Source organism: Drosophila mojavensis, unplaced genomic scaffold, assembly GCF_018153725.1.
Source record: "Drosophila mojavensis isolate 15081-1352.22 unplaced genomic scaffold, ASM1815372v1 contig_74, whole genome shotgun sequence".
Lineage (NCBI taxonomy): Eukaryota > Metazoa > Arthropoda > Insecta > Diptera > Drosophilidae > Drosophila > Drosophila mojavensis.
In genome coordinates this window covers 11221191-11241858 of record NW_025318899.1, presented here as the reverse complement: position 1 = coordinate 11241858, position 20668 = coordinate 11221191, and the positions used below count along the sequence as shown (strand labels likewise).

Below are 20668 nucleotides of genomic sequence, written 5' to 3'. Positions count from 1 at the left end.
TTGACTTCCACCATTTCGCGCCTACACCTTCCTTTGTTTTACTCTCTCTGTCCCTCTCTCTCTATCTGTTCCCCCCACTTTCTTTCTCTTTATTCTCTTAATCTTTTTTGCTCTCCCTCCCTTTTCTGCTGATTCTGATTCTCTGCTCTTTAATTTGAGTGGACTCAGCTAAAAATATATTTTATTATTTATACCCACATAAACACACTTATCCAATATATTATAACACCCAAATGCATGCTCTTATATTAAAAAAAAGGTCTACTAAGATTCTTGTTTGCCTCCTCTAAACTGTATTCCGTTTATATTTATAAAATGACTAACTGTTCCAAATACTTATATGTTTAGTTTTTAATACATCTAGGAAGTTTATTTTATATTGGACAGCGTTCTATTATTTTCGTAAAACTGCTGTAAATATTTAAATATTGATCAAGCTCAACGATTTGCTTGCATTCTTCCGCGAAGGCAATGCACGGATTCATTATGTAGCTACAAGAATTGTATATTACTTAAAATACAAATTTCTATAACAGGTGAAGCACCCGAGGCTTATAAGGATTATCACATAAGCATAATTGATGAAGAGCCTGAAGAAAAAGAAGAGCAGCCCGAGAAAATTTTGGAAGTTAGAGTGATCGATGAGGTTGCCGAAATCGAAGAGTCTCAACCAATCGTCGAAGAAGAAGAGGAGGATGAGAGGCCGACTACGGAAAGCACTGTGGAGGATGTCACAAAGCCAAAGACTAAGAAAAAGAAGGTGGTGAAAAAGAAGACTAATGAGCACGACGAATTAATACAAAAACTGCTTGAGCAAGAAATCGAGAAAACAGAGTTGGAGAAATATGAGAAGATCGATTTCGATGTTCCCAAGAAACTGAAGCCAGAGTTTGCTAGCCTCGAACCAATGAAAATTGAACAAAAAGAGCAGAAGCCAACAAAGGTCACAATCGTTGAGGCCACTGAAGTACCGAAGACGGTGAAGCTAAAGCCGGGAAAACGCAAGGAAAAACCAGCAGAAGAACAAACTGTGCAGCTTCCCAAATTCAGACTTAAAACACGCATGGTTATGGTTGAGTATCCGCCAGCACCACTCATACCACAGCTAAGCCATATTGGCGCAGTTAAGCAGAATGGTGACCTTTCTCGCAATATTGAAGAAGCAGAAGAGCTACTTAAGTTCAAACCACACAAGACCAAGAAGATTAGGAAGATAAAGGATGACTTGGAGAAGGTCGAGCTTGAAAAGTATGAAAAGTATGTGAGTAGCGAGGAGGAACCTGAAGAAAAGCAACCTTACCAAAAGCCTGAAAAGGTGCCAAAACCAGAAGAAAGTCCCGAAGATGCAAAGCTTAAGATTGGCAAGGGTAAGAAGAAACCGAAAGAAGAAGAATCTCCAGAAAATGTTACACTGAAAAAGATACCACAAAAGCCCAAGGAAGCTGAAGAAGAAATCGAAGCAAAACCTAAAGAAAAGGCTGAGGTTACAGTCGTGGAGCAACCAAAGACGCCAAGGGAACAGGATATACAGGTTGAACCATTTGAGCCCATTGATTATGAGCAACCTGAATACGTTCCAGAAGAACTTGAACAAGTCGATCAGCCGGAGAAACCAGAAAAGCAGAAGAAGCCCAGTAAAACCAAATATAAGCCCAAGGAAAAAACAAAGCCTGAACCGGAAACGATTATTACAGAAATCGTACCTGGAAAGCCCAAAGAAGAAGAAGAAGTTCCCGAAGCTGAAATTAAGTTCCGCAAGCCCGAAAGTGAAGCGCCTGAAGAAACTGATTCTCAAGTGAAGTTGAAACCATTCAAGAAGACTGTCGAGGAGCCAGTAGTTGAAGATACTACTGCAGAGGCAACGGTAACGGAGCCCACGCCAGAAGAGAAGGTAGTTATACCTCAAGATGAAGTCAAGAAGACGAAGAAATCAAAGCCGAAGCCCAAACAACAACAGGAGGAGGAAGTAACAGAAGAGCAGCAGCCAGAATTTGAAATATCAGTTAGGGAAGAAGAAGCCATTGCTGCGAAGCCCGAAGATGTCGAAAAGCCCAAAGAAGTAAAGGTGAAACAGAAGAAACCGAAAGAAGCTCCAAAAGCTGAAGTTGATATCGTCGAGGAGCTGCCACAGCCAACTGAAGCTCCTGAAGATATACCAGTGGAGTACAGAATTACCACAACTGTCCTGGAACCAGAAGAAGCGCCAAAGGAACATCTAGTTAAGGTGATTGACTTTGACGAAAAGGAAATAACCACTGAGGAAATTGTGGAAGAAAAGGTTGTGACCAGGAAGAAGAAGCCTAAGCCGGAACAGCCAGAAGAGTTCAAAGTCACTCTACAGGAGCCACAACAAATACAGCCTGAACCCGAAGAAGAAACTGCCGAGGTTGTGCTACCCGTTCAGAAGCCTCAGCCAGAAATTGAAGAATTCGAAGTCGAATTAAAGATAACTGAACCACAACCTGAGGAAACTGAAGTCGTTGTAAAGAAGAAGTCGAAAAAGAAGCCAGCTGAAAAGTCAGTGGAGGTTGTCGAAGATGTAGTGAACGTTGTGGAAGCTCAACCGGAGGAGCAAAGAGAAGAAGACATCGTGGTTGTGGAAGAAGAAGAAAAGGTTGAAGAATCACAACCAAAATCTTTCGAATTCCAAGTCACTGAAACTGAAGCTCCTCAAATGAAACCGGCAGAAGTAATTGAGGAAAAACCAAAAGAAAAGTTGAAAAAGCCAGCTCCGAAAGTAGAAGAGAAGTTTGACTCTTATGAAATTTCCATTAAGGAATCAGAAGCGGAAAAAGTAATCCAGCAGGAAGAGCAGCCTACCGAAGATGTTCCTGACGAAGTAACATTTATTCCACTGCCAAAGCAACCAGAACAAGTCGAAGCCGAGTTTGTCCTAACAGAACCAAAGCCGACTGAAGAGAGTCATGTGGAAGCTGAAATAAAACCAAAGAAAACAAAGAAGCCAAAGAAAACTGAAGAGGCTATAACACAGGATGTAAAGGTTGTTGAAGAAGTGGTAGCTCCAAAAGAAATTGTAGTTGAAGAACAGCAAATTGAAATTGTTGAAAAAGAAACTGTTCCTGTTGAAGAAACACCAAAGGAATATACAATTCGAGTATCTGATTCACAAATTGAACAGCCAGAAGAACCAACTGCAGCCGAATTTACTGTTAAAAAGGCAAAGCCTTCCATTGCTGCTACCGAAGAACCGGAAGCAGAGTTTGTGCTTAAGGAAAGCAAACCAGTGGAAGAGGTTACCGAGGTAGCAGAAATTAAGACAAAGAAACCTAAAAAGAAGGTCAAGGAGGTTGCAGCAGAGGAATTAAAGATCCAAATCACGGAAGAAACACCACAAGAAGTTCCTGTAGTGGAAGAAATTGAGGAAGTTGTGGAAGAAATTAAAGAGACTGTTCCTACTGTTGAATATAAGTCGTATGAAATTGGTGTGAAGGAAACTGAAGCTGAAAAGCCTGCTGAAGAGATAGTAGTTGAAGAGCCCTTGGTAGAAGAACCACAAATCGAAGAAACGGCACCTAGTGTTGAATACAAATCATATAAAATAGGTGTGAAAGAATCAGTTGTTGAAAAGCCTATAGAGAAAGTACCATCAGAAGAGCAATTGGTTGAAGAGCCGATAACTGAAGAACCAGAAACCTTCGAAGAGCTCAAAGTCAGAGTGATTGAAGAAACACCCCGTGAAGTTGTCGAGGAAGTTCTCGAAGAGAGTGTTAAGGTTCACCGCAAGAAGAAGCCGAAACCAGCGGTAACAGAAGAGCCTGAGGCTCAAGTAAGCATTCCTGCTCCAACATCGGTGGATGATGTGGAGGCGGTTCAAAGCGTTACTATTGTACCCGAAATCCCAACAGAAGAGGAAGCTGCTGAGCTAAAGATAACTGTTATTGATGAGGTTTCTGAGCCACAAGAGCTTGTTCAGGAGATTGAGGAAATCGAAACAGTGGAAGAAGAAGTTCCTGAACCAGTACCTGAAGAAAAGCCGAAAGACTATCAGTTTAGCATTAAAGAATCTGAGGCACCAAAGGAAACTATCGAGGAATTGCCAGAAGAACAAGTAACTATTCCAAAGAAGAAAAAGGTTCAAGAACAAAAAGAAACTGTCGAAGAATTACCGGAAGAGCAATTCACTATTCAAAAGAAGAAGAAGCCTGAGCCTGAGGTTGTAGAAGAGCCTGAAGCCGTTTTTGAAATAAAACAAAAACAACCTGTTGAAGAGGTTACAGAAGAAGCGAAAATTAAGAAGAAGACGAAGAAACCCGTAAAACAGGATGAAGCAGCTGCAGAGCTCAGTGTCACTGTGACTGAGGAATCTGCACCAGAGCCTGAGGTAGTTGAAATTGTGGAAGAAATTGAGGAGAAACCAGAAGAAAAGCCTGAGGAAAAACCAGTCGAGCAGCCCACCGAGTATCAGTTCACAGTCAAGGAAACCCAACCTGAAGCTCCAGCAGAAGAAGAGACTGAAGATATTCAAGAGGTACAATTGCCAAAGAAAACGCCAAAGGTTCCTGAAGTGACTGAAGAGCCTGAAGCCGAAGTTACACTCAAACCCAAACCAAAGACAGAAGAAGTACAGGAGGAAGTAAAAGTATCGAAGAAGAAACCCAAGCCTAAGGCTGTTGAGGAGGCTGCTGAAGAGCTGACAGTGAAGGTAGTAGAAGAAGTTGCTCCCGAACCAGTAGTTGTCGAAGAGGAAGTCGTCGAGGAAGTTGAAATTAAGAAACCAGAAAAGCCAACACCGGAAGAAACAGTTGATGATGCCGTTTTCAAAATTAAGAAACCCAAAGCTCCTGAAGAAGAAGAGGAGGTGGTTGCTGAAGTTACTTTGAAGCCAAAGGCACCAAAGGAAGTACAGGAAGAAGACTTCTCAGTAGATGTTAAATTGCCAACAGAAAAGAAGGTTACAGAGGAAACATCCGACCAAACTGTGCAGCTCAAGAAGAAGAAGAAGCCTCAAAAACCAACAGAAGAAGCTGCAGATGAGCTGCAACTTACGCAAACTGTTATTGAGGAGAGACCAGTTGAGATTGAAGAGGAGGAAGTCGTTGAAGAAGCAGTTGTAATACGAAGGAAACCAAAGAAGCCATTCGAACCAACTGTTGAAGATCTCGAAGAAACTGAATTCAGTCTCTCGTTCAAAAAGCCACATACTATTACCGAAGGCGTTGAAGAAGCAGCTACAGTTCTTAAGAAACGGCCAGTGAAGCCTCAAACCCTCGATGAAGCTGCAGCGGAACTGTCCATAAAGCGACTGGAAGAAGAATACGAAGAAGGCGATGACATTGAAGAATTTGTGGTTAGCCAAAGGCCCAAACCAAAACAATTGCAAATCACTGACGAAGAAGACCAAGAGTACACTATTAAGAAGCTCAAACGTCGCAAGAAGGTGGATATTCCAGAGTTCTCTGATGTTGAGAATGTTACTTTCCGGGCAAAGTCCACGAAGACTAAAGAGGATGTGGACCAAGAGTTTAATATTGCTCTTGACTCGTATGCCGAAGAAGAAGTGTCAATGTCTGGTAAAGTGAAACTTAAGAAACCAATTAAGAAGACCTACTCTGAAGCCACTGATGAGGCTAGAATTAAAATTGTGCAAGATTATGATGATGGTGAAGGTCCAATAATTGAAGAAATCCACGACGACGAAGATACCATCGACGAGGTCGAGGAGCCTGAAGAGTACATGGTTGAAGAGCTACCTCCAGATGAGGTTGACTTCAAGCTGAAGCCTAAGAAACAGCCCAAGCCACATTATTCAGTCCAAGACGAAGAAGAAGAGCAATTCCTTATTGGCCTTCGACATGCCAAACGTGATTCAATTACGTATGATGAAGATTCTCTAACATTCAAAAAGAAGCGTAAAGTTGTGCAACAGCTTTTCAATGAAGGTAAGTTCTTTTGGCTTATATTAAAACTCAGAAACTTATATAAATATCAGGCTGCAATAATTTCTCATTCAATTCAAATCGTGCATCTGCTTATATGGCAATAGCTTAACAAAAATGAGGTAAAACGACCCAACACACATAAATGTTAGTAGCTAACGCATAACTAACTAGTTTTGTGGCCAACCATACATGTATATCTAATTCACCAAAGAATAGCTTTTATTATAACATTATAGAATAATAATATAACATTTTTACTATCGAACAGATGGCGCTTCTCTTAACATTACCAGAGAAATGGATGTGGATGGTAAATATTGTTATCAATTCTATACACATAGCAAATATTTAATAACATTCCAAATATTTCAGAATCTCAAGTCGAGAACATCATGTACTCTATCTGCAATTACATTGCCGATAACGACGAAGCCATTAATTTGGTGGAGGGTGAAAAGGTACAGGTCATTGGACGTCATAGCTCCGAGTGGTGGTATGTGAAGAAGAGCATTACCGAGGAAGAAGGTTGGGTGCCAGCCCAATATCTTATGGAGCCAGCGGAGTACGCCCAATACGTGCAGAATAAGCTGCACGAGAAGATCGATAAGCTACCCGTATTTGAAAGTAAGTATGATATGTAAACCAAAATGTTTTTGTCTAACAAGGGGTTTTAACATTGTCCCGTCACGTTATTAACACTTATCTTAATGTATTGTGACTTGTGCGTTTATTAAGGACCTGGACCGCAAGACAAGCCAATTGCACCGCGTTTCATTGAAAAGTTGCAACCAATTCATACGCCTGACGGTTATACAGTGCAATTCGAATGCAAGGTCGAAGGTAATCCCCGACCGCAAATCGCTTGGTTCCGCGAGACAGCCATTATAAAGCCCTCACAAGACTTCCAAATGTTCTACGATGAGGACAATGTGGCCACACTGATCATTCGTGAAGTCTTCCCCGAAGACGCTGGCAAGTTCACTTGCGTGGCCAAGAATGCCGCTGGCTTCACTTCCAGTACAACAGAGTTAATTGTCGAGAGTCCGTTGTCGGATCACGGCTCAGATGCCACGGCACTCTCGCGCAGAAGCATGTCACGTGAGTCTTCCATGGCCGATATTCTCGAGGGCATACCGCCGACATTCTCGCGCAAGCCCAAGGCTCAATATGTCGATGAAGGTACCAATGTAATCTTGGAGTGCCGCCTTGTTGCGGTGCCCGAGCCTGACATCGTTTGGACCTTCAATGGGGAAGACATTGACGAGGAAGAGATTAAGAATGTTCGAATTGTAACCGAATCGGATATGCATATGTATTGCAGTGTGGTGCATATTACGAAGGTTAAGAAATCACAGGAGGGCGTATACGAAGTGATTGCCACAAATCGCGAAGGTGAAGCTCGTTTGCCTATCACACTGAAGGTACGCACTTCGGACAAGGAGGCTCCACAAATTCTGGAGCCCCTGCGCAATATGGTTATACGCGAGGGCGAAAGCGTTGTGCTGTCGACACAAATTGTAGGTAATCCAGCGCCAAAGGTAACGTGGTACAAGGATGGCAAGCCCATCAAGAATGCCAAATCAGACAAAGACCTCCACACCCTAACACTGATAACGCCCAAAAAGTCGGAGAAGGGCGAGTACACAGTCAAGGCCGTCAATCCATTGGGCAGTGTAGAAACAACTGCGTATCTTACAATTGAAGGTAAGTTGATTTGTTTCATGTTCAGCGAAAACTGGATATACAACGATTTACCCAAATATTAATTAAAACAAACCATCTCCATCTCTATCTCCTACTAGAACCGACGAGTGGCAATGCAGAGCCTCCATTATTTGTGGAGCGCTTTGAGGAGCAATCGGTGCCACAAAAGGGCGAGATCCACTTGCCTGCTAAGGTCTCGGGCAATCCAGTGCCCGAGGTACAATGGCTTTTCAACAACAATCCCCTGTTTACCGACGAGCGAATCCAACAGATCTACGATGGTGAAAATATTGAGCTCATTATCAAGGATGCCAATCCGGAAACTGATTCGGGTGACTACAAGTGCATCGCCAGCAATCCCATTGGCAAAACATCGCACGGTGCGCGTGTAATTGTTGAGGTCGATGAGGTGACCTTTACCAAGAAATTAAAGAAGACCATTACCATTGAGGAGGTGCAGTCTCTGACTCTTGAATGCGAAACCTCTCATGTGGTGTCCACCAAATGGTTCTTCAATGGCAAAGAGCTGAGCGGCATGGATCATCGCGTTGTCGTCGAGGATGGCAAGACGCACAAGTTGGTCATCCGGAACACAAACCTACGCGATTCTGGTACTTATGTGTGCAAGGTCAAGAAGCAAGAGACACAATCAACTGTGGAAGTGCTGCAGCGTAAGCCGGACTTCCTTAAGGTGCTAGAGGACTATGAGGTCACCGAAAAAGACACGGCGATTCTGGATGTTGAGCTGACAACCGAAGCCGTGGAGGTCACCTGGTACAAGGATGGCGAGAAAATAACGCCAGAAAACAAAAACTGCGAATTCATCAAGGATGGCAAATCAAGACGCTTGGTAATACGCGATACCACAATTCACGATGAGGGCGAGTACACGTGCAAGCTGGAGGGCCAGGAGTGCAGCGCCGAGCTGACTGTCATTGAACTGCCACCAGAGATTGTGAAGCACTTGGAGGACGTGAACGTCACCAAGGGCGAGAATGCCATGTTCGATATTGAGTTGAGCAAGGGCGATGCTCTGGTAAAATGGTTCAAGAACGGCAAGGAAATCAAGTTCAATGAACGCATTCAACTGACGATTGATGGTAAGAAGCAGTCGCTACGCATTCTTAAGGCTAAGCCCGAAGATGTGGGCGAATATACCATTCAAGTTGGCGACCAGGTCTCCAAGGCAAAACTGACAGTTGAGGAGCCTTTGGTAGACTTTGTACTGCGTTTGCCCGACGTCACGCTGGCCACCAAGACCACAGATGCTGAATTCACCGTTGAGCTCTCCCAGCCCGATGTCGAAGTTACCTGGCATAAGAAGGGAAAACCAATCAAGCCCAACAAGAAGCATGAAGTGTTCGTGGAGGGCACCGTCAGACGCTTGGTCATCCATGATGCTGACGATGATGATGCGGGCGAGATCAGCTGTGTTGCCGAAAACGTCACAAGCAGCAGCAAGCTATGCGTTGAGGAGCTTAAACTGCCGCCCGTGATTACCTCTGACAAGGATCAAACCATCAAAGTGAAAGAGAACGAAGACGCCACATTCACTGTCAAGTACACCGGAGCGCCCACACCCGAGGCCGAGTGGACCTCTCGCAAGGTTGTCATTCCCAAGTCAAAGCGTACTATACCCACAATTGATGAGCAATCCGCTACGCTGACCATCAAGAAGGTTGTCGACGATGACGAGGGCGAGTACACTGTTAAACTTGTGAATCCTGTGGGCGAGGCAGAGGCCAGCCTGCACTTGCTCATTATGCGTAAGTATATAAAATTAATTACAAATTAAGCGATGCGTAAACTGAGACCTGTGTCAAAACTTTAGGTAAACCCGCGGCGCCAGGCACGCCACAGCCTCTGGAGGTGATGCACGATTCAATAACGCTTTATTGGAAGGCGCCTGAAGATGATGGCAAATCTGAAATCATTGAATACATTCTGGAGTATCATGATGTGAAAGAAGAAAAGTAAGTAGCTTTTTTATGATAAATGATCTGAAATCAAACTAAACGGACAACTCCAATAGATGGACTGAGATACGCAAGATTAAGGACACAACTTACACCATCAGCAAGCTGAAGATAGATACGGAGTACGTGTTCCGCTCGATTGCCGTCAACGAAGTTGGTCCATCCCCGCCCTCACCCATCTCGTCGCCCATACGCCTGGTGCCAAAGGTTGAGACCGAAGCACCCAGCGTACGGGAGCCTCTGCAGGATATTGTCAGCGATCTGAACAAGGAGGTGACCATGTCCTGTGTGTTTGGCGGCATTCCAGAGCCAACTGTCACATGGAAGAAGAATGGCAAAGTATTTGAGTCGAGCAGCGTGCGCTACGAGAATCGCGTTGCCAAGTACACAATTGAAAAGACAACTATTGAGACTGAGGCCACCTACACGTGCGTGGCCACGAATGAGAAGGGCTCCGTGGAGACGTCGTGCAGACTGAAGCTGCAGCAGAAGCCAACCGTTGAAATCGAGGACAAATACTTGTCCCAGAAACTGCGCACTGGCAGCACTCTCACCATTCCGGCAACAGTTCGCGGCTATCCACAGCCGACTGTGACCTGGCACAAGGAGACGGTCGAACAGAAGTCCACCAAGGAAGTCACGATCGAAACCACAGAGACCAGTTCCATCTATACCGTTAAGAAGATAACTCGCGAACACTCTGGCCGCTACAAGGTGACGGCCAGCAATGAATCGGGCTCCAGCTATGCGGAATGCACGGTTCAAGTGATCGACAAGCCAAGCCGGCCACAGTCCTTGGAGGTTAAGGACGTCAAAAAGGACTCGATCATCCTGGAATGGACGCCACCAGTCGACGATGGCGGCATGGAGATTAAGCAGTATACGCTGGAGAAATGCGATCTACAGAACAAAGTTTGGATGAAGGTTTCCGACTTCGACAAGGACATCAACTCGTATGCCATTCAAAAACTTTCCATGAATGCACAGTACATGTTCCGAGTGGTGGCTGTCAATCCCATAGGCGAATCTGAACCAACTGAGAGTGAGCCTGTGACCATAACCAGGAAGTTTGGTATGTATTCTACAATATCATTAACAGAGAGCAAATTAATAAAAGCAAATATTCCTTTCCTCCTATAAACAGAGAAACCAACTCCACCACGTGATCCCACGTCGGTGTCCGGCATGAACGACACTTCGTTCACATTGTCCTGGGAGCCGTCGGAGAGCGACGGTGGCTCCAAGATAATTGAGTACATTGTGGAAATAAGGGAAGAGACTGAAACCGTTTATCGCTCCTTGGGCACTACGACGGGCACTGTAACAAACATTCAAGTTGACAACGTTGTGAGAAACAAGGGCTATCTGTTCCGAATCTACGCTCGAAACGAGGTTGGCACCAGCGACGCGTTCGAGACAACTGAGAAGATTGTCGTTGGACGCAAGATAAGTAAGTGATGGACGCAACAAATAATGATAATTGCTTAATTTGCTTTGCAAACTGCTTTCTCCCTTAACGCGCACTAATGCCTCGCTTTGCAAAAATAATTATTAAACAGCGAATAACAATGAAAACTTGGGTACGTGATAGCTTCCGTGGAATTGCAATCGTATTTTTATATCAATAATCGCTTTAATGCTTCCCACTCTAGCGCCGCCTTCGCCTCCGCAAAATCTGAGAGCGCCGGATGTGACAAGCCGCAGCGTAACACTCGACTGGGAGGTGCCAGCCCGAAATGGAGGTTCCGAAATTACAGGTGACATATATAATATCAAATTACCAAATGGAAACAGAAATAGAATCAATCAATGTGCGTATCCGCAGGCTATTGCGTGGAGAAGCGCTCTTCAACATCGACCAGCTGGACAAAGGTCATCACCCTGGATGCCCATCAGCTGCATTACACCATAGACAATCTGAAGGACAAGTGCGAGTATTGGTTCCGTGTGTCAGCGGAGAACGAGGTTGGATTAGGTGCACCAGCCGTCACGGAGAGCATATCGCTGAAGACACACGCAAGTAAGTTGAGCTTGGCTAGACAGCTTGGCGCAGCTCTAATTGGTTTCCACTCTTGAACCAGCTGTACCATCGCCACCGACTGCTCCACTGGAGGCCCGAGTGCTAGCGGCCAATGCACACGTATTCGAATGGGGTATACCCGAGTCAGATGGTGGTGCGCCACTGCTCGGCTACCACATTGCCATACGTGACATGAAGAAGTCCATGTGGATTGAGGTCGGTCGGGTGCCAGCCGGGGTGCAGAAATTCCAGATAAGAGACCTGCAAGAGAATCACGAGTACATGATACGCATTCTCGCCAAGAACGAGATTGGCCTCAGTGAGCCGCTCGAATCGGAGGAGCCCTACAAAGTGATGACAGCCGGTATGTAGAAATGTTTATTATCTCACAGATTTACAGCATAACTAACGCCAACACTCACACCAATAACTTTCATGTGATGCAGGTCATGCCAGCCTGCCCGACGAGCCGCGCACAGAGATGAGCACATGCAACACATCCTCCTGGCTGCGGGATCACAATATGGATGCGGACATACACTCGTATGCCCGGGGCAGGCTGCTTCAACGCGACGAGTACTTCTTCCGGCTCTGGGCGCAAATGCCCAAGAAGAAGAAGGGCTCCAAATAGACAGAGACATGAACGTAAACCAACAAAAATAGCCATGACAAAACGAATGAAACTTAGGTTAGGTTAAGTTTATTTCAATTGTACTTTAATGAATTCTTGACTTTTTATTTAGCTTCTTTTTTAGCTTTTTTTTGTACTCGTAATACACCCATTGTAAAGGGCATGTAATGTTCGGCAAATGCGATGCGTCCGGCAACAGCGATGTTCACGAAACTGAGACAGACTGGGGCGAGCGAAGACAAACTTGATGTTTGAGTGCGTGAACGTGGCTGTTGGCCTGTGAGCTCATTGGCCCATTACATAAACTATGAAAGGAATTTCTTTATAATTTGCATAAATTCGTATGATTTCCTGCGCTTTATTTTTGTAAGCTGTGATAAATTTATCAAATTCGAAAGCGTCAAACGATAAAATGCCATGACATTTGCGCCAGCACACGACGCGCATCGGGCACAGGACAGTCAACGGACAACAGCCAACAACCGACATTCAATAGCAACAGCTACAACAACAACAACAACAGCAGCAACAGCAACAGGAACAGCCACAAGAACACAACGCAAGTGATTCAATATCCTCTAGGGAGACAAACAACAAATGGTGCAATTCGATATGAGTTACGAGTACGCTGTGTGCCTGTGTGTGTGTATCTGTCTGTCTGGGTGTGTGTCTGTGTGTGTTTGTTGTGTTATGTTGTGCGTCGCGCTGACTGTCCCTTGCCCTTGCCGTGTGCTTGCTGTGTGAGCAAATTTATGACATCCAGAGGGTTACATAACTATACTTCTATACATATATTTTGTGGAAGAGCCCAACATGACTTTAAACTGAAAAAAATGAAAGAAAGAAAACAAATGAAAAATAAAATAAATATGAATAAATTTTGAACGAACAACTTCAAGTGGTTTAGCTCGGGCCGAACACAACTTTTGCGCAGTTGAGCACGAAAAATCAACTAATTAATTCATTAGTTAGTTTTGGCCGACTCCAAAGAAAAGCCGAAGTTAACGGTAAGTTTGCTCTGGCAAAGTTTTCTATTAAGTTTTTATTCTAAAACTTAAAGTCGACAGCCAAACAATGGCAGCTACCAGCTGCCCAGTCTGACATGCGTGTGCAGGACCTAAAACTACAGATGGAAGAGAGAGAGATAGAGAGGGAGATGGTGAGAGTGTGAGTGGGGGAGGAAGACAGGGAAAGGAGATGCCGACACTAGGCTACAGTTACGCGTCGATGAACTTATCTGGTGACATGGGCACAAAGTTTCCATACACCCAAAAAGTGAGAGAGAGAGAGAGGGAAACTGAGAGAGAGAGGGAGAATTGTGTGCGAATTTAATTAAAGTTTTTGCGGTTGCCACTAATCAAAAGATATTATCTAAAATGCTCTATGTGGTAGTTACTTTGCCTGGCAAATAACTTTCTGCTGCGGCCACAACTGTAATTTACACTAAGCTGATTGGGCATCAGAGAATGCCAACTGGGCGTGGGTATACGCCAGGAGTTAAGCTCTAAATGGATTCATAAAGCTAAACATATTTCCGGGCACTTTAAACTGCACAATAACAAACGAACAGCAAACACTTCACCTGGCTGCCTCACTGCCTGCACCTGTCCAGAGAGTAACAACAAAATAACAATACAAAGCCATCTTTACTAGTGCTTGCTATACATATATATATATATATATATATGTGTAGCAACACCTAGAGCTGCTATTGATACCGGCATTCAGGCTGGCAGTCAGGCAGGAAGCATATTTAGTGTTGCCACTAAGCGATCGACCAGTCGCTGTGGGAGCTCGTTCTTGTCCTCGCCCTCGTCCGCGTCCTCGTCTTTGTCCTCATGCTGGTCCTTTGGCCAGCTCCTGTCGCTTATTTCGAGGGCTTCCTATGCCCGGCACACGAGCGGAAATTTCATTTACTTGTTTGCTTTTTATGCGCTTCATTCGATTTGTGCTTGTTGTGTATTAAATTCCAGCCGCCAGCTAAGCTCAACATTTTGCAAACTTAAATTTTGCAGAATTGCACAAAATGTTTGCTGTGCTCGCCATTGTCTTTAAGCTGCTGTCAGTCGTCAGACTCGCATGCCCATTAGTTATGGTTTATTAATGCCGCACTCCAAACTTGGCCAGAAAGTCGGCCTAACACAATTGAAAACTTGTAATAGCATTCGGCAAGTTGGCCGTATTGCTTGTAAAAACCAAATTACACATCAACTTTATGGTCTGCACGTAGAAAATTGAGGCTATACTTTTGCCCTGACACGGCTCGTCAAACGTGCTAGGCTGCCCGAAAAAAAAAAAAAAAAAACCAAACGAAGCCAGACGAAACCAAACCCAACCAAAGACGTACCAAATAAAACAAAGAGACAGCAAAAAGTTTGCCTAATTAGTTGCCAAAATAATAAACGATAATGGCATGGCAAAGCCACTTCTTCTCGACATCCAGTCATGCCTAAATGCTAAAACAGATGTTGCTATTGTCTTCTCTCTGTGTGTGTGTGTGTGTGTGTGTGTGGGATTGTGTCAAGCAAATTGAATTATCAACTTGTGAGGAAGTGGAAATCAGTTACATTTTGGCACTGATATCAGGCAAATTAGCAAATCAAAGACACAAATCTTAATTAATCAGGTTTTCAATTTGACAGAAATTACGAAAATATTAAGTAAGCAGACGGCAGATGAACGCCTACAATTAATGATAATGAACATCATATAAGCTGTAGGTCGCAGTATAGAAGAGGAGCAATCACTATAGATGGTAATTCTTCTTTTAATACGCTGGATAGACTTGGATATAAATTGAATTCTACGATTTCGCACAGTTTCAAAAGACTCAACTATATCAATTATAATCAGCTTGAATGTTAATAAGAATTATGAATAGTCAGACGGGAATATACTGCTAGTAGATACCCTGCTTAAGTTCTGCTTTATATTGAATTGACATTAAAATTCTTTTATGAGAATTTTTGGTTTATTGACAAAGTTATATACGAGCTTTGGAATAGCCAGAAATAATAAAAAATAAATGAATATAATTTGTTTATAGCTGAAAGAGCTGCAAAGTCGACTACTTTGTCGTACATATACCTACTCAAACGAGCAGATTAAACTGGCTAAATGCAATGCCTAGAGATAACATTAGGCGCATTTATTATACTTGTTCGTACGTATTTTATAGATGCATGCGTACATACACTCGTAATTGCCCTGACGAAAGATGTATCATAAAATGTTAGTTTCATGTTTATGGCAGGGAATTAAGCAGCCGAAAGAGTCGCTGGGCTGCAGATTAACTGATGCTTTGTAGAAGTGGGTTACATTATAAAAGTATCTGCGCAGTTATTTACGGGTCTACATGGTCCCCGAATAGCACCAACATGACAGCCGAAATAGCTGTATGTATAATTGCCCAACAGCTCTGCCCGGAGCCATGAACCACGCCCATTAACTACAGCCACAAAAAAGCGAAAAGAAAAGAAACTGCAGCTGAGTGTTGGCTTCCTGCCTGCAGCCGGTCCGATAGGGTCGATAGCTGTACATGTATAAATGTGAGCAGGACTTGAGGAAAATTAAGAAAATGTTTTTACTCTCTGAGCAAAGCGCTCGAGGCGAAGAGCTCTTGCTCTATTGTGTCCATGACTTGCAACTGTTTGTAGGAGCTAAGAGATTTTCAGCGAATCTCTTACTCTTATCTGGCTGAAAGGTATCTCCATATATCTATATACGACAAGGTATTGCCTCAGATATTTGCATGATCTGCTTAGCGTAAGCTCCAGAATCGATATACCCAGCACACAGCAGAGCATACTGTAAATATAAAATATTTATTGCCAGATTGCACACGCATTCAGCATGTCCTTCGGGCAGCTACAGCTACAGCTACTGCTACAGCTGCAATACAGGCTGGATGCTGCCTGCTGATATGTATGTACACAATGTTCTTTCTGCCATATCCTTTCCTTTGACTGCAGCGACAAACGCATTTAACATGCACTCCACCCATTTTGCTAGCCAATTCATAACATTTAACAGCTCGCTGAGGCCAGTGAAAATATTCTTACACTTTACGATTTAATGGAGACATTTTTGGTACAAATTATCTGCCCACCTCTCCTCCTTGGGGCACCATTTAAAAATCAAGTGTGCTGAAAATTAAATTTCACACAGCTGTGCAGCAGCAACTGCAGTAGCAGCAGCAGGGCAGCGAGTCAATTCTGTAGAGTGCAATGCAAGGACAGAGTATGGCTTCCAGCCAGAAACTAGTGAAACTGCCTCGACTGCTGCTCTACAGCTGCTGACATTTCAATGGACCATCATGTTTTCCACACACACACACACACACACACACACACACACACACACACTCACACTCACACACATAGTAATATTTACTAAACTTTCGTGTAACATACATGCATGACTTTTTAAGGTAGCGCAATTAAAGTCAATTGGCATTTTACCAAAATGCGCTCAACGTGTCGTATTCGTAATGTCAAGCTAGTATCTGTGTATGAGTGAGTTTGAGTGTGAATGTGTGTGGTGTCAACAGCATTAGCTTGCGTTGACTTTAGTTATTAGCACGTCTCTGGCAGCACAAATGCTTTCATAATTCATTACCCACACCCACAAATGAAATTTTCGACATTGCGCATACGCCGCGTTGCCTAAGCATAAATTAATTCATTTGCCCGAGCGAGCTTTATAGTTATTTAGGTGTCTTCTCTGTTTGCACCGACACTGATTTTATGGTTTCCTTCGGTGTATTGTTTGGCAATTTCAAAAATCAACAGCATCAACAACAACAACAACAACAACAACAACAGCAACTGGCAATGAACTGAAATTTATTTGTATTTCGTTTCGCTCTTCGAGAAGTTTTACAGCCTAACTAGGTGCTGTTGGCTGCTGATGTTTGTTTTATGGACTTTTGCGGCACTCCGGCCCCATTCCCCAATTTAGTTTATAATGTGCCCATAAAAGTTGTGTGCGGACCAGTCAGCCATTTGCATTTTTATTCAGACCCGACCAGCCAGCGCTCGCCTTGATTTGGCAGTTTGACTGATTAGCTCGCATTATAAAGCGCTTTGACATTTACGAGCATAACCAACTCATCCGATACATTCAAGAAGCAATCATAAAAGGAATTTCCCTAATGCAAATGGCCGCAGATTACCCAGCGACCTTCAAAGTTTCAATTTTGCGTTGATTTCATAATTTGGCGACCCTTTTTACCCCCTGCCCAGGTCTATTACTCCATTCCACAACTTGAGCTAAGCAAACTGTTAGATGTCGGCTTGCAGCTACTTTACACACCGTTGACTTAATTTTGCGCCAGTTCCATTGGCCTTTGCATAAATGCATCCTAATGCGCCTCCATTTTGTGGCGCTGCAGGCAGTGGCAGGGCAGCCCAGGTACGCTAAACAGATTTGCACCTTGCATATAAAGCCAAATTTACAAGCTGTAACGAAAATTGCAACGCAAATATGCAAATAACTATAGAAGCAAGCCCCAGCAGCAGCAGCAGCAACAGCAGCAGCAGCAGCAGCAGCAGCAGCAACAGCAGCAGCAGCAGCAGCAACAGCAGCAGCAGCAGCAGGCAGAAGCGCGACCCTCGCTTAAATTTTAAGAGCTACCAGAAAAAAAGGTTTTGTGCCAGGTTTTCATTTGGCAAGCGAATTATTCAGCTGAAAATGAAGTTCTTATGTATCTATATACATATATATGTATGTGTACAAACGTGTTGGACTTATCGACCAAGATATGCATGCAACAGCAAACAAAGCTCAATTCAGCTGCATTCTCGTTGCAGCTGCAGCTCTAGCTTCAGCTACAGCTACAGCTCCAGCTGCCATTTGACAACGTTTCGCACTGCGAGTGGGAGCACAGTCCTCTGCAGGCTGTTTACGTGCTTATCGAGCAATCGATGTGAGAATTATAGCCGTGCTGGCACGGTTAAGCTGCTTAGAATGCACTGCGCACAGGCGGCCAACGTGTCGTATGCGTGCTGTCGTTCTAGAGATCTACGAATACTTTGCAGCACATTAAATTGCCAATATGGCTTTATTGTTCCACAATATAGTTATAAGCTAAGGAGATTGCCGCTGAGCAGGAGGCGGGCCGAGGTCTGACAAGTTGAGCAGCGATTTATGCTGCCACAACTTATAGGCAGCTGTTGCCCCCAAGGGCGTCGAGTGCGTCCAAAGTCTGTGCGGATAGATGGATAGAAAATGCGTGGCTATGCGGCTGAGGGGCCTGTGGGCCATAATAACTACAGCCAGAGCCAGAGCCAGAGCCAGAGTCAGAGCCAGAGCTGGGCGCACTTGCACAGACGACCACAGCCATAAAATGCGGCACTCGATGATGCCTATGGGCAAGTTTTGCACGTTGAGCGAGCAAGCGCAGCGAGCAACGTAGCCATAGTCGTAGCTATAGTCGCAGTCGCAGTCGTTGGCCCGGCCTAAACATCACTTCACAACTGCCAAGCCAGCACATCCGGTTTCCGTTAGTTGGGCACGTCGTTGACGTCGTCGTCTTCGTCGTGGTGGCTACCTTCCTGACTGACTGGCTGTCAGGTTGATGTTGCTACAGGTAATATCATTTAACTGCGGCGCAAGAACAGCGACTTGCACGAATATCGTATGATGGTAAAATATTATCTCGTTACAATGCTCAAAATATTTTTGCGCCCTTGCCAAGCTCGCCTTTGGCTTATGAGCGGAACTACGTGTCGCAGCAGCAAAAACTAAAAACCGACCCACCCACACCCACACCAGCACACACACACGTGCACACGCTCACACTTGGCGCTAGCAACTGTCTGTCGTGCAAGAATTTACTCACCCTCACCCTCACCCACACACACTCACACTCAAGTATAGATGTTTAAATTTGATTTCAAGTGCTCGCATTTTGATGGCCATCTAAGTGAATGCGTGTTGTGGCTGTTTACGTGTCCTTGTTATGAAAACTACGAGCGCCACGAGCCATCCGTACTCGCATGTGTATTTAAGCGTATAGTTAGCCCGGCACCAACTTAAAGCTGTTCACATGGCTACACAGTCGCTGAATTCCGTTATTGTAGATAAGTTTTATTGACTTACGCCTCGAGCCGAAGTTGGTTTACTTTAGCAACTTGTTTAGAAATTTGATTGTGCGTGGGAAATGAAAATAATTTAATAGAAATAACAAAAGTTCACTCCATATACAACATGGAATTTAGAGTCGTTAGCAGTGGATTTTGTCAAAGTTTGTGTGAGTTTTCATAAATACATTCGAAGTATTTGTAGAAGAAGTTTTCAATTTAAAATTCAGCAATGTTAAATGAATATTAAATTTAATATTAGCCAAGGATCTCGCCATCTCGCTGGAACTGACAAACTCTTAGGATACCCTGCCTATGTACTACATATATCATATTTATATATAACATGTTGTTATCATTTCTCATTCATCCTATCAAATTTAATTTTCTTGGCAATATGCGTATAGCGAATCATATATGTAGTTCAAGTTCTTCAGCTGTTCTTGATAGACTGAAGAGGCCCGCAGCTTCGACAATGTGTAGGCAAACAAAGTGAGTTGCAGGCTCTGCTCGTGTTGCACATTTGTTGTAATTTGTTCCCTTTTTTACAGTTTCTTGCGCTATTTTCCCAGCCACTTGTGGCACTTAAGGGCAGACTGGCGTAGCAGCTGCTTTTGATTTCTCATGCGTGCGAAGTTTACACAGGCTTTGGCCAAAATATTTTTCACTCACACACACACACACACGCACACACACACAATTGCAGGCTTGTTCGTCCCTTCACAATTACGTTACGCATGAATTTGATAGCAAATGAGAACGCGTTGCGCTTCACGCTTGACTCTGCTTGGCACTCACTTAATTATTGCATAAGAAAATGAAACGAGGCCACCAAGGCGCTGCTTGGAGCGACATGCGACCATCCCCCCAACTCCCCATGCACACACCCACACACCCTCGCACCCTCGCACACACGTGCAGCTGACGGGCGAGCAATGCAACTTACAAGTGCAGCTGCAACTGGGACAACAAACTTTGCAGTATGGCTATGTGCTTGACATGCATGCTTACCCGCAACGCAGCGCCGCTGCAAGCCAAGTTGCAAGTTCCCAGTCGCCCATTGACTGCAGCTCAGGTTGTACGGGGCGTGAAGCGTGGAACGTGGGGCAGGCGAAACGCATCGAGAGAAGGTTGCGGCGCCTGAAAGTCTTTAACTATAACAGCCCCCATTTGTAAGCCCTGTAGCTACAGGGCGAGCGTGAAGCAGGGTTGGCTTTAAATGAAGTTGCATGTGCATAGAGTTCAATTAGCGAGAGCAGGCCAAGCATTAGTGAGGCCATTATATACCCTATAATACTATGCACAACAACTCTACTCGCACTATTACTCATAATAGATCATACTATTCCTTAGTA

At 44.2% G+C, this 20668-nt stretch overlaps 1 protein-coding gene and 1 long non-coding RNA gene across 3 annotated transcripts in view; both read left to right on the top strand.

Annotated features, from left to right (window-relative positions):
- Nucleotides 1-13116, top strand: part of LOC6582117 (titin) — a 128460-nt gene extending 115344 nt beyond the window's left edge. The window contains exons 26-37 of the mRNA XM_044009935.1: nt 537-5900; nt 6169-6210; nt 6273-6524; nt 6636-7604; nt 7703-9370; nt 9436-9577; nt 9637-10652; nt 10725-11030; nt 11233-11337; nt 11406-11600; nt 11662-11964; nt 12047-13116. Of these exons, the coding sequence (XP_043865870.1) occupies nt 537-5900; nt 6169-6210; nt 6273-6524; nt 6636-7604; nt 7703-9370; nt 9436-9577; nt 9637-10652; nt 10725-11030; nt 11233-11337; nt 11406-11600; nt 11662-11964; nt 12047-12231 (10547 nt within the window). The 3' untranslated portion in view covers nt 12232-13116. The remainder of the gene's footprint in view (nt 1-536; nt 5901-6168; nt 6211-6272; nt 6525-6635; nt 7605-7702; nt 9371-9435; nt 9578-9636; nt 10653-10724; nt 11031-11232; nt 11338-11405; nt 11601-11661; nt 11965-12046) is intronic.
- Nucleotides 13117-19422: 6306 nt separating this feature from the next.
- LOC116804351 lies at nt 19423-20668 on the top strand. Of its 2 annotated transcripts, XR_004364334.2 has the most exons (3): nt 19423-19483; nt 19576-19805; nt 19865-20668. It is a non-coding gene; the product is annotated as an uncharacterized LOC116804351 (long non-coding RNA). The 2 variants fall into 2 exon arrangements; XR_004364333.2 differs by having other exon boundaries at nt 19437-19805.